A 13,330-nucleotide genomic window follows, 5' to 3' on the forward strand; every position below is an offset into this window, starting at 1 on the left:
CCGAAGACCTGGTCCCTCTCGGTAGGGTAACAAGGGAACGTGTTCAGTGCAGATCAGTGAGTAAGCACAAGCCCGCCTTGTTTCAGTGCCTATGCTTAAGCTTTAGGTGGTCCTAATTGTCTAGTTTGGCTTCTGCTATTTGTGTACTTTTAGTTATGTTTGACAGTGTATGTATGCCATATATTGGGACCTCTAAATTGTGCTCTAGCTTTTTATTTTTATTTTATTTTTTTTTTATTGTGATTTGAGTGCAGATTTACAGAGCAAATTCATTTTCCATACAGCAGTTCACATGTACTTTGTCTCATGACATTGACCACAGTTTACCACAATGCAACAGCTCCTCTCCCATCTCTTCCCCACAATTACCTCTTCCCAGTGTCCATCCCTCCATGGACTCATGCCCCCTGAGCCGTCTCCCTGTGCATAAGCAGCCCTTCTTCCTCCCATGATTGTTCTCTCCAAGGAGTGTATCTATGTGAGGTAAATGTTCAACTCATATGCCTGTCTTTTGTTTGGCTGGAAACCACAGGTGTGGGCTTATAAATTGTGCTTTAGCTTTTAAGATTGACCTGTGTGCTCACCCTCAATATTTGGCAGGTCCCGCCCGAGACTTGCTCCTGAGTCTGGTAGTCCCTGCTCCTTCTCCTCAATGGTGTCGTGCAAACCCTGAAGATGTTTCAAAAGCCTTCCAAAGGAGAGATCTTGAACTGCAGGAGGCTGGGCAGCTCATCCCTAACGACACGGTATGCCTCTCTCACGTTCCTTTCATGCCGCCTGTACTAGAAAAGGACAGAGTAGCAGGTCTAGAGCAGCTCTGTGCCCTAAAGATGATGATCATCATGAGCACCTAGATGTTCTTGAACCTGAATATGGAGGAGGCAAAAAAAAAAAAACAACAAACAGGGCAAATCAGGAGCACAAAACTTGGTAACACAGGGACGGTTCGGAAGTTCTGTAGGGATCACTCCTTAGCCCAACCCCTAATCCAAAAATTCTAAAGAAAGATTTGAAATAGGAAAAACAAACAAACAAACAAACAAACAAAAACTTGGAGTAAAAAATTTTTAAGATCACATTCTTGACGGTTGTAGTTTGATTCCAATGAGAGAAGATGGATTTCTTTGGGCTTGTCCTTCCTCTCTCCTAAAGGAGCTGAGAGTCCTAAATCAGAGCCATTGCTGGAGCATCACAGTCTGGCCCTAGCACTGGGAGAGAAAGAAGGGTCTCACATCCCAGGCCTTTCCTTAACATGAAGGGATTTTTAAACACCAAGTTCAACTCTAGAAACATTAGAGAAGTAATCAGAATACCGGCTACTTGTCTAAATGACCACTTGTTCTACAGGAGTAGTGAGTAACTCATAGGGAAGATAGAACTATATGTTGATAAATTTGTTTGCTGCACTTATGCTGTGTTTACCAATGAGCTCAAATTCTAATAAGTCATAGAGATGCTGATGTCCGTTCAGTCTGTAACAAAACAGAAGGAAGTTTCTCTCACTCTTCTAAAAGCACTCCTCAGGATTCCAGATTCTTTATGTGTTTGCATTTTGTTTTCTGATCTAAAGGAAAGTTTGAAGCAAAAACTCGTCAGAGTGCTAGAGGAAAACCTCGTTTTATCTGAAAAAATTCAGCAGCTGGAGGAAGGTACTGCCCCATCAGTTGTGAGTGGGCACCAGTCTAATGCTTATGGTAAGTTCAGGAAAGCCATGTGTGGTGTGTGCAAAGATTAGTGTTGTCTATAGATGACCTGTTTAATAAGCTTCATCATCAAGAGCTCATAATCAAGAAAAGACATATGGCTTATCCAGCAGTTACACATAAACAGAGTAGTCGCCTCAGAGTAGTTGTACAGGAGGCTAGTTACCAGATGAAGCTCTTTGTGAAAAACGTGTACAAATGTTTTTAGTATTGACATTATTTTTGAAACTGACACTTATTTTATCTGATTATAGCAATAGAACATGTTCTTTATAGAAAGTTTGAAACATTTGTTTGAAAACTTCAGTTGCTGTCAAGTTGACTCCAACTTACGGTGACCCCATGTGTGGAGAGTAGAACTCTGCTCCATAGCATATTCAAGCCACCTGGGCAAGCAACTGAAAGAGATCCAGATTCATGCCCATGCCAAGGACAGTTGATCCCACAGCATCTGGAAATTATTGAACAATATCATGAACATCACACACAAGTCAAATTTTGCTGAAGATAACTCAACTTTTGCAGCAGTACATCAACATGGAACTGCCAGAAATTCAAGCCAGATTCAGAAGAGGATGTGGAACAAGGCATATCATTGCAATGTCAGGTGGATCTTGGCTGAAAGCAGAGAACACTATAAAGATGTTTATCTGTGCTTTATTGACTATGCAAAGGAATTTAACTATGTGGATCATTAGAAATTATGGATAACATTGCAAAGAATGGGAATTCCAGAATGCTTCATTGTGCTCATGAAGACCCTGCACATAGATCAAGAGGTCAGAGTTGTATCCTTTCATCATACTTATTTAGTCTGTATGCTGAGCAAATAATCTGAGAAGCTGGACTGTATGAAGAAGAATGCAGCATCAGGATTGGAAGAAGACTCATGAGTTAATATGCAGATAACAACATGCAATATACAGATGACAGGACCTTGCTTGCTGAAGGTGAAGATGACTTGAAGCACCTAAAAACTGATGAAGATCAAAGAATACAACCTTTAGTATAGATTATACCTCAACATAAAGAAAACTAAAATCCTTACAACCGAACCAATAAGCAACATCATGATAAATAGAAGAAAGATTGAAGTTGTCAGGGATTTAATTTCACTTGGATCCACAGTTAACACCCTTGGAAACAGCTGTCCTAAAATTAAATGATGTATTGCACTGGGCAAATCTGCTGCAAACGACCACTTTAAAGTGTTAAAGAGCAAAGATGTAATTTTGAAGGCCAAGGTACACTTGACTTGAGCCGTGGTATTTTCAACAGCTTCATATACATGTGAGAGCTGGACAATGAATAAGGAAGACTGCAGAAAAATTGATGCATTTGGTGTGTGGTGTTGGTGAAGAATATTGAATATACCATGGATTGCTAAAAGAATGAACAAGTCTGAGAAGTACAGTGAGAATGCTCCTTAGAAGTGAGAATGGACAGACTTTGTCTCTCATATTTTGGTCATGTTGTCAGATGGGGCCATTCCCTGGGGAAGGATATCCTAAAGTAGAGGTCAGCAAAAAAGGGGAAGACTCTCTGAGATGGCTTGACAAAGTGGCCGAAACGTTGGGCTTAAGCATGGTAATGGTTGTAAGGATGGCGCAGGACTGGGAAGTGTTCCGTTTTGTGTACGTAGTCCCTAAGCGTTGAAACCGACTTGATGGTACCTAACAACAACAAGAGACTCTTCGGAAACAGAAGAAATATAATTTTACTACCCAGTATAACTACAGTTAGTGTTTTGGTATATTTCTTTCCACCTTACCTCCATGCATATATTTATAACTCAAAATTTGAACTTGTGCCTTGATTTTTTAAAATAATGTATACTTTTTAAGTTTGAGCTTTGATATGTATGCATTTCTGTAACCTTATCCCAATGAAAATATAGAACATTTCTGTTACTCCAGAGAGCTCCCTTATACCCCTTTGCAGTTAGTATTCTCAGCCTCCACTCCAGGCCTTCACTGATCTGGTTACATCCTACTGTTATTTATTTAACAGAAAAGGCATTTCCTGTGATAGCACATGAATATACCATATTTATCTATCTAGTCCTCTCTATAGTTGTTTCTGATGTTTGCCATTATAAAGCTGCCATGATTTATAACATTATAATTATAATATTCTAAAATATAAGATTCTAAGTAATTTCTAAACATTTGAAAGAAAGACCTGAAATGAAAGAAAAGATGTAGAATGAAATGCTTCTCTAGGGTTGTCTTTGCACCCTTCTGAGGAAGCCGAGTCGGGATATTTATAATATCATAAATAATGCCGCTATTTATATCTGTGTACATCAATCTCTGTGTACATTTCAGAGTATTTTCCTAGGAGACAGTCCGGAAATAGTTGTTGGGTCAAAGGACATAGATACTTTTAAGGCTTTTGTCACACATCACCAAATAATCCTCGAGAAAGGTTGTCTCAATTTACACTCACACCAATAGTGTATTAAAATGTCCTTTTCACTGCACACCTAACACTGCATGTTTTCAAATAACATTTGTCATTTTGAGAAGTGATAAATTATATCCCACTTAAGTCTTGATTTGCTTCATTATTAGCTTAGTGTAGGCAAGGGTTTCATATAAAGTCAGCCCTCTACCTTAAACCTCTAGCTCAGCACCCCTAAGCAACCACTGGGGCATTTGGATTTATATGAGGAACTTGATTTGGAAGTTAGCACTGTATTTCCAGAGTTAATCTCAGCACTATCTGATACAAGCTTGAAAAATCCAGGCATAAGATCTACATTTACTTACTCTGAAAGTAAGTTGGCGTTCATCTACTAGATACCTACCTTCAGTCAGCTGTGGGACCCAGCACAGGATCTGGGCTCACTGGTGAATAAATGCAGCTGTTGCAGCCCTGTTTTCCACTTCCAGAACCTTGTTACTCAAAGGTGTGAATCACAGATGAGCAGCATTGCTATCACTGGGAGCTTGTTACACATTAGAATGTTGAGCCTCGCCTCAGAACTACTGAATCAGAATCTATTTTTAATAAGATCCCCAGGGGATTTGTAAGCTTATTAAAATTTACAAAGTTCTATTTTAGAAAACTGACTTCCTTGGAACTCAGGATCCTGTGATTTTACCTACTCTGTGATTGCAGGCAGTGGTAATATATTTGGGAAGCTAGCTATGAGTATTTTAGCTACAATTGCTGTTTCTACAAGCACTTATAGTTATTACTGTGTGCCTGACAACAGTTCTAGGTGTTTTTGCATTCTGCACAAGGAAGGTCGTGTATTCACAAACTGAAGTGGAGAATGACGAAAAACCTAGTATGTGTTGACTGCTAAGTTGGGACAGGTGTCTCATTGAATCCTGTAACAGTGCTATGGAGCAAGGATTATAGCTCTAGTGAAACTCAGGAAAAATGAATTAAAGTGTATACTATTAAGTATGGATTTTAATACATATCTATCTGCTATCAAGCCCCATACTTTTGCCCTGTATCTGCTGTCTCCAAAGGACGTAATGGTGAATGGAGTTGGGGTGGGTACAGTGAAGCCCCAGTTCTTCTCCCATGATGTCTACCTGAACGTGTAAGCTCTGCTCAAAGACTAGCAGCTTGGAATCTTACTTATCCCTGGCTACCGTACCCTTTGTAGATGATCTTCTGCACAAAAACCAACAGCTGAACACACAGGTGGCTTGCCTGAGCCAGGAGCTTGCCCAGCTGAGAAAGCTGGAGGAGACAGTGGCCCTTCTTCATGAAAGTCAGAGGTAGGAGAGAGTCTATCTAGATTGCTTCTGGAGGTAGATGTTTACTTTCCTTTATCTCTTTTGTTTTACTTGGTGAGTTAATATCTATGCACTCCATTCTGTGTGTAGACCTCCTGTATCTAGGGCCGTTAGCTCAGCGACCAGAGAACTGCTTTCTGAGACACACCAGGGACACTCTGCCTTTGCTGGCATTGGTGGGTTCAGTAATTAATAGTTTGACACTGGGTCTAACAGGATCCTTGTTTGAGTCAGCTAGCCTTCCTCGGTCACTTATATACCTGGCTCCTCTGAAAAAATGTCTGACTGCTATTGGTCACAGAAGAGGTTTCAAGAGTGAGTGCTCAGCTGAGTGATGGGGAAAGAACCCCTGTTCTTTTCAGAGAAGCATCATCCTCTTCAAAGAATAGCATCCTCGGGAAAGCAGCTAGAAAAAACTTGAGAGGAGACCTCAAGACTATTGGTCCATTTAGGGAAGGCCTTGAAATTTTGATTTGACAAACACCTTTACTAGGTGAAGTTCAAATATGAGAACCTCATCCCTAAACCTTCAACTCCAAACTTCACATCCAGATTTTCACTGAAATAGCTTCATTTTCAGAAGCTTAGGCTGAGATTCATTCTGTATGGCTTTTAAAAAACTTTTCACTGTATTTCAAACATACGTAGAAGTAGAGAGAATAGCAAAAAGTCATGGTTCTCAAACTTGGGTGTGCATCGGGATCACCTGAAGGACTTGTTGGAATGCAGACTTGCTGGGCCCTACCCTACAGTTTCTGATTCAGCAGGTCTGGGTTGAGAAGTAAGAATTTGCATTCCTGCTAAGTTTCCAGGTAATGCTGTTATGTTGCTGCTGTCTGTGGACCATACTTTGGGAACATTAGAGTATGGGCATGCATTGCTTAAGGGCCACAATATGTTCTATCAAATAGGGCATTATGTGATTTAGACATTGTGTGAGTGCTATATTACATGCAGAGAGTCCCTGGATTAAGCACGAGGTCCATTCCCAAGTCTGTCTTTAAGTCTAATTTGTACGTAAGTCGTAACAGTTACGTATGGTTCCTATCTAACATCAGTCAGTCAAATGTTTGTTGTCATATGTAGTATACTTGGCTATGTATATAAAACGTGAAAGAAACACTTCCAGATATAGCAATACATCTTTAACATAATAGAGCAGTAAGTAATGTTTTGATGTGCATTGCAAAGATTCATTTGTTTGTTATTATGAACCATTGTATGTTCCTTGAATTTTTAATATAATAGATTTTACAGAGGTTGGGACCATGTATGTGGTCAGATGTTGCCTGAATAGACGTGAAACAGCACATGCATGTAAAACTCTTCAGGAGGATGTACAGTCAAATTAGTGTATTTAATATTACTTGAATTAATTTCTCTGTGTTGTTAAACCATCAGTTTAACACATAGATTAATTTACTTCAATTTACTTTTGATTCTTAGGGAGTGTTTTAAAAAATCATTTTGATTTAATCTTGTTTTATAATTAAGTAAAATATTTACATGGTCCCAAAAGTCAAATCTACAAAATAAGATAAATTCAGAAAAGTATCTTTCTTATTTTGTCTCCTCTATCCTATCCTTCCCTCCCACTAGCCTTCCAGGGTGTGTGTGTGTGTATCAACATCCCCTCTTTCTTAGGTAAAAATAGGGATATGATACATAATATCGCTTTCATCTTATATCTTGGAAATCAGTTCATGGTGGTATATAGAATTAGTTTTTACCCTTTTTTACAGCTGCATAGCACTCCATTGTGGGTATGGTACCAGTTAATCTAATCAGGCTCTATTGATGGACATATGAGTTAATAGTATTTTGCTATTACAGACAGTATTAAATGAATAACATTGTGCCATATGTTTGTGTGTGTGTGTTTATGTGTATGTGTATATGTATATACGTATATATATATGTATATATATACACACACATTCTGGTGGCATAGTGCCTAAGGCATTTGACTGCTAGCCAGTAGGCTGGCAGATCACACCCACCAGCAGCCACTCCTCGGAAGGAAGCTTTGGGAATCTACTTCCATAGTGATACTGCCTTGGAAACCCAAGGAGGAGGGGTCGCTGTGAGTCAGATCTGCCTTGACGGCAGTGAGTTTATATATATTTGCCAGTCTCTGGATGTTTTTTACCATTAGATGGTAATACAGAATCCACTATTAGTTAATTTCAAAGGCAGGATATATTAGAAGAAATAGAAGTTAAGGTTTTGGGGTGGAAATTGGAGGCCTGGTCAGGTGCCAATGTCCTGGTGCTTCCTTTACCTTACCGTGAAAGTGCTTTGGGAAGACTCGAATGACCGCTGTGTAAAATGTGAAATATGTTAGTGCTGGAGTCAGCTGGGAGCATAATCAAAAAGAACTGTAATGAAAAAGAAACTGCAGGCCTGCTTTTAAAATAACCCACACATAAATTGGACAGTTCTTTCTATTTTAAGGTGTTACTTGATTTTAATTTTATCTTGAGCGAATATTCTGGATCTGAATGGCTTCTACTTTTCTTTTGCAATTTCATAACTTCTCTTTCCCCTGCATCTCAGATCCCTGGTGGTAACTAATGAGTATCTGCTGCAGCAGCTGAGTAAAGAGCAAAAAGATTATTCCGGGAAAGCACTCCTGCCTCCTGAGAAGAGCCATCATTTGGGGAGATCGTCGCCCTTTGGGAAAAGCACGCTGTCTTCCTCCTCCCCAGTGGCACATGACACCAGTCAGTATCTAATACAGAGTGTTTCAGATGCTATCCCAGAGCCTAGTGTGTGGAGCTAACACTTTCACACAGCTTCCCTCTGTCATGGAGGACTCTTAGTGCCATTGCCCAGATGTGGTGGCTCTTACCCACAAAGATGAAGAAAAACACTTATTCTGGTTACATTGTATTGGTTCTCTTTTTCATTTCTCTTTATCTCCTCCCATCAGGCCAGTTTTTCCTCTTGCCCACAGAAATAGTTGGCACTTGATCCTAGACATTATATCACATAGAAGCATTTGGCTGAAAATGTTGAAAAGGACAAAAAGAAACAAACACTGAACCTTTTTCTTCAGAGTCAGTGAAACGGTATAGTAGAAGATTAAAACAGAGCATCCGCGGTCACTTCTGTTAAAAGATTAATGTTAGAGAATTTATATCTACTCATTCATCAAACATGTTTTGTGTTTCCTTCAAAGGGTAACAAAGTCTGGTGACTGCTTTGGAGCAGCCAACAATTTAGTCGGGAGGAAAAGCAAAAGGCTCCACAAATGATGGAGCTCACAGCTTGTAACAGGGCTAAACAAAAGCCTAAAACTGCTGCAGAGAGAGAAATCCCCACCATGGAGAAGTGGAGAAGTATTCAGTGAGGACTTGTTTGAATAGCAGCTGGCGGGATGAGGAGAGTGTTAGCAGGTGGAGTGGATGCAGAGCCTCCCGGGCCAAGAGTGCAGAGCAGAAGAGCCCAGAGAGGTCATGGTGCATCCAGGGGACGGGACAAAGGCTGACCTAAGTTGTAGCACAGTAGCCAGGAGCAGTGTGGAGGATGGACTGGCAGGGGAACACAATGACAGTGCCTAGGGGAGAGAGGAAGTGAACAGAGAGGATGGGCTCGAGAACTCTTGCAGGATAGAGCACCAGAAGTTGGTGACTAGTAGTTATTGTGCATTGGACCTGGGCAGGTGGTGACAGTGCCGTTAACTGATGCTGGGTAGTCAGCAAGTGGGGCCCTTCTGAGGGGAGTCAGCAGCTGTTCACTGAGGTGGGGGAGAGGATGGGGCAATCCAACTGGCAAGCAATGTAGTGACTAAAGAGCATTTCATTCATTCATTCTTTGAGGCACTGATCTAGGCTCTAGGGGTATTGACTATAACTGGGAAGACAGAACAAAATGTATATAATTAATTATGATAAATACTAAAAAAAAGAGTGAGTGGTATAAGAGTATTCTAAGAGTTTATAACAAGAGCCTGTCCTAGCCTGGGAGGAGTGGTGTCAGAAATATGTTCTCTAAGGAAGTGATCAATCTTTCAATGGAGCTGAGAATGCACAAGAGGCACACCTCAACATCAAGGAAATCAAAATCCTCACAACTGGACCAGCAAGCAACATCGTGATCAATGGAGAAGAGATTGAAGTTGTCAAGAATGTCATTCTTCTTGGATCTTCAATCAACACCCGTGGAAGCAGAAGTCAGGAAATCAAACAACGTAGTGCATTGGGCAAATCTGCTGCAAAGGATCTCTTTAAAATATAAAAAAGCCACAATGTCACATTGAGGACTGAGGTGCGTCTGACCCGTCAAGGTATTTTCAATCACCTCATATGCCTGTGGAAGCTGGACAATGAATAAGGAAGGCTGGAGAAGAATTGATGCCTTTGGATTATGGTATTGGCAAAGAATATACCATGGACTGCCAGAAGAACAACAGAACTGTCTTGGAAGAAGTGCAGCCAGAATACTCCTTCGATATGAGGACGGTGAGACTTCATCTCACGTACTTTGTCCCTGGAGAAGGACATCATGCTTGGAAAAGCAGAGGGTCAGTGAAAGACGGCCTTCACCGAGATGGATTGATAGTGGCCATAAGGGTGGGCTCAAGCGTAGCAAGGATCGTGAGGATGGCGTAAGATGGGACAGTGTTTTGTGCACTTGGACGTGGGATCGCCGTGAGTCAGAACCACTCCCCAGCACCTAACAACAATAGGCAAAGCGTGGCACCCAAGGGCAGGAACAATCAGGAAGAAACTGCCAGGAGAAATAGCACATGCAAAGGCCACGAGGTGAGAAGGATCACGGTTCAGTCAGGGAACTGGGGGGCCAAGAGGAGGTGAGCAGGTCGTGTGTATCTTGAAGATGTTAGAGTGGGAAGACAGAGGGGAGACAGATTGATGTTTGTGGAATTTCCTTTGTCAGAAGAGGCGATCGGTGGGGGGAGTGGGAGAGGACACACCAGTGAGCCCAGTGAGGAGGCTGGGGGCGGTCCAGCTTCACATGTGGCTGCTGGAGCTTTGGCCTCAGTGTGCATTTGCGTATGCTGCCAGGTGCTGTCAATGTCACTTTTGAGTCGTAGCTACCCCGTGTGACAGAGCATAACTGCCCCGTAGCGTTTTCAAGGGTAATCTTTGCAGGAGCAGATTGCCAGGTCTATCTCCCATGAAGCCGCTGGGCAGGTTCAAACTGCCAACCTTTCAGTTAGCGGCTAAACTATGTAAAAGTACCCTGTATTTCAGACCTAAGGCACAATTTCAATTTCTTTTCTTTGTGATTGGCCGTTTTAAAAATCAATGGGAAAAAATAATTTTTTCTAGGTGTGTTTCCCAGGTAGTAACTGTTGCTAGAAAGTGTAGGGGACAAGGGACTGTCAGCCTAATGTCACTGTGTGCTGCTGCTCATCTTTAGAAGCACATCAGAGAAAGAGGCAGGTGGAAGGATTAGGACCTCGTTTGCTCCCCTGACTCAGGTGCTGTGCAGGGAAGGAGAGCTGTGGCCGGGCAGTGAGATCTGACCAGCACAGCCAAGGTCACCTCCTTCTAAATTAAAAACCCCACAGACCGCTGGATTTTATGTGGAGAGGAAGGTCCCCTGGGCTCACAAAAGGAGAATATTCAGGGGTGCCATATGTTTCTTAGGAGCTCTGGTGGTGTGGTGCCTAAGGCATCTGATTGCTAACCAGAAGGCAGGCGGTTCAAACCCACCAGCCACTTCTCGGAAGGAAAGTTGGGCAATGTACTTCTGTAGTGATACCTACCGCCTTGGAAACTCAAGGTGGGGTTGCTATGAGTCAGATCTGACTGGATGGCAGCGGTGAGTTTGGTTTGGTTATATGTCTCTTGGAGCTGCGTGGCTCTGAGGGAGCTAGAGTGCACTCATGCTCTGTGGAAATGTTAAGAGCCACCCGTCCCCCCTTCTTCCCATCCCACCCTCACTCCCCTAGGCTGTCTTTGCATCACTGAGAGGTCTCCAAAAAAGCCTGCACCTTGCCCAGGCACAGGAACCTCGGCCCATGGTGTTGCAGCCCTGAGTTGTCATGTCTTAGGGTCCCAGCCCCAGTGTACAAGGAGCTGTGGTAGCACAGTAATTAAGCTCTTGGCTTAACTGAAAGGTTGGCAATTCAAAACAAATCAGCTCCGCAAGAGACAGACATAGCAGTCTGCTTCCGATGACAGCCTTTGGAATCCCATGGATCCGTTCTCCTTGGACTCTCTGAGTTGGAATCAACTTGATGGCAAGGGGTTTGGCTTGGTTTAGCCCAGTGCACAGGCCGACCTACTGGAGACGTTGTCAGGGAAAATAATCTACTTCTCTCTCCACATTCAGCTTGTCTTTCATGTCCCTGTAGATATCTGTTCAGGATGCCTCTAAGGAGGAAGAAAAGAGCCTGACCCAGGCTGAGCTGTCCTCACCCCTTTTTCTGTTGACAGGGTTGCTGGCCACTCATGAGGGAGTTAACTGTGTTCGTGATGTCTCTGTGTGACAGGCTCTTGGTCCAGAGGACAGGGTAGAATCTGGGGTGTCAGGAAGAGCCAAAAAGTGGGGCTCAGTGGCCCAACATGGGGAGGGGAGACCCTTGAAGCAAGGAGAAAACCAGTGGAGAGGAAGTATTCATCCCTAGGACCAATGCCACTGGGAGAAAAAAAAAAAATCTGGGATGGAGACTGGGCCTCCAGAGAAGGTCTGTGCCCAAAGGGGCAGGGCAGGGCCCTCCAACAGCTGTGGACTTCCCCCTGCTGGACACACACTTTTGAATAGCTCAGTACTACATGCAGTCACATCTCTTCCTTGTCCGGCCTGGCTTTGCTAGAAAGGTCCAGAAAGCCTTACTCCACGATGAGGCTGTGGCGGGTGGACCAGTGACTACAGGGCCACGACGGCATTGTTTGATCAGCTGCTGCCATTAGCCAGATTCTGCTAGACCCATTCATTCGCTCTGCAAGGGTCTTTCTGGCTCTGGGTGGGCCTTTTCTCAGGTGCCAAAACCACTTTTCAAGATCAGAAAGAACCCAGACCCATTGCCATTGAGTTGATTCTGACTCATAGCCATCATACAGGACAGAGTAGAACTATCCCATTGAGTTTCCAAGGCTTTCGATCTTTACAGCAGCAGACTACGACATCTTTCTCCTGGGGACCAACCTGTAGTCAGTAGCCAAGCACTTAACCACTGTGCCACCAGAGCTCCTTTTCAAGAAGGAGGGCTTTGTTCCCACAAGGTAGAGATTTGGAGCTTAGCCGTTTTCGCTCTGGGGTTCTCCAAGCCGCATTACTAGTTGTGGGAATGGACCAGTCGCTCCTCCTACTCTTATGCACTGAACAGTCCGCTCCTGTGTCATGTTAATTGCGGGGAGCCTGGCCCAGCTCGGAATGCAGGTCAGTTCTTTTTCACTATGAGGATATTTCAGAAAGTGAAAGAGGATTTGGTTCACCCCTTTTTGCTTCTTTAGTAAAACTTGCAACTCACACAAATTCCCCAAAGCTGGAGGAGTCAGTCCTCTTAGTATTTGCTGGTGGGAGAGTGTTATTGGTGCCATTGAGTCTGCTCCGACTCCCAGCTACCCTATGTACAACAGAAGGAAACACTGCCTGGTCCTGATAGATCAGACAGTGTTTCCCTGCTATTCATAAGATTTTCATGGGCCAATTTTTTCAGAAGTGGCTAGCCCTGTGCTGTTTCCCAGTCAGAGTCTGGAAGCTCTGCTGAAACTTGTCTACTATGGGTAACCCTGCTGGTATTTAAAATACCGGTGGTATAGCCGCCAGTGTGACAAAGTGCTAGACGAGTGATGGGAAAGTTGTTGTTGTTGTGTGCCGTCGAGTCAAACCCGACTCATAGCGACCCCTCCTTGGGTTTCCGAGGCAGTATCACTACGGAAGTAGGATTGCCCA

General features: G+C 43.1%; 1 protein-coding gene across 1 annotated transcript in view; it reads left to right on the top strand.

The window, feature by feature from the left end:
- LRRC36 (leucine rich repeat containing 36) overlaps positions 1-8,243 on the top strand; it is a 66,340-nt gene extending 58,097 nt beyond the window's left edge. The window contains exons 11-14 of the mRNA XM_007940250.1: positions 601-746; positions 1,571-1,694; positions 5,329-5,443; positions 8,018-8,243. Coding sequence (XP_007938441.1) covers positions 601-746; positions 1,571-1,694; positions 5,329-5,443; positions 8,018-8,243 — 611 coding nt within the window. The remainder of the gene's footprint in view (positions 1-600; positions 747-1,570; positions 1,695-5,328; positions 5,444-8,017) is intronic.
- Positions 8,244-13,330: the final 5,087 nt, after the last annotated feature.

This window comes from Orycteropus afer, unplaced genomic scaffold (genome assembly GCF_000298275.1).
Source record: "Orycteropus afer afer isolate SDZICR_OR568_19922 unplaced genomic scaffold, OryAfe1.0 scaffold00067, whole genome shotgun sequence".
In the NCBI taxonomy this organism is placed as follows: Eukaryota; Metazoa; Chordata; class Mammalia; order Tubulidentata; family Orycteropodidae; genus Orycteropus; species Orycteropus afer.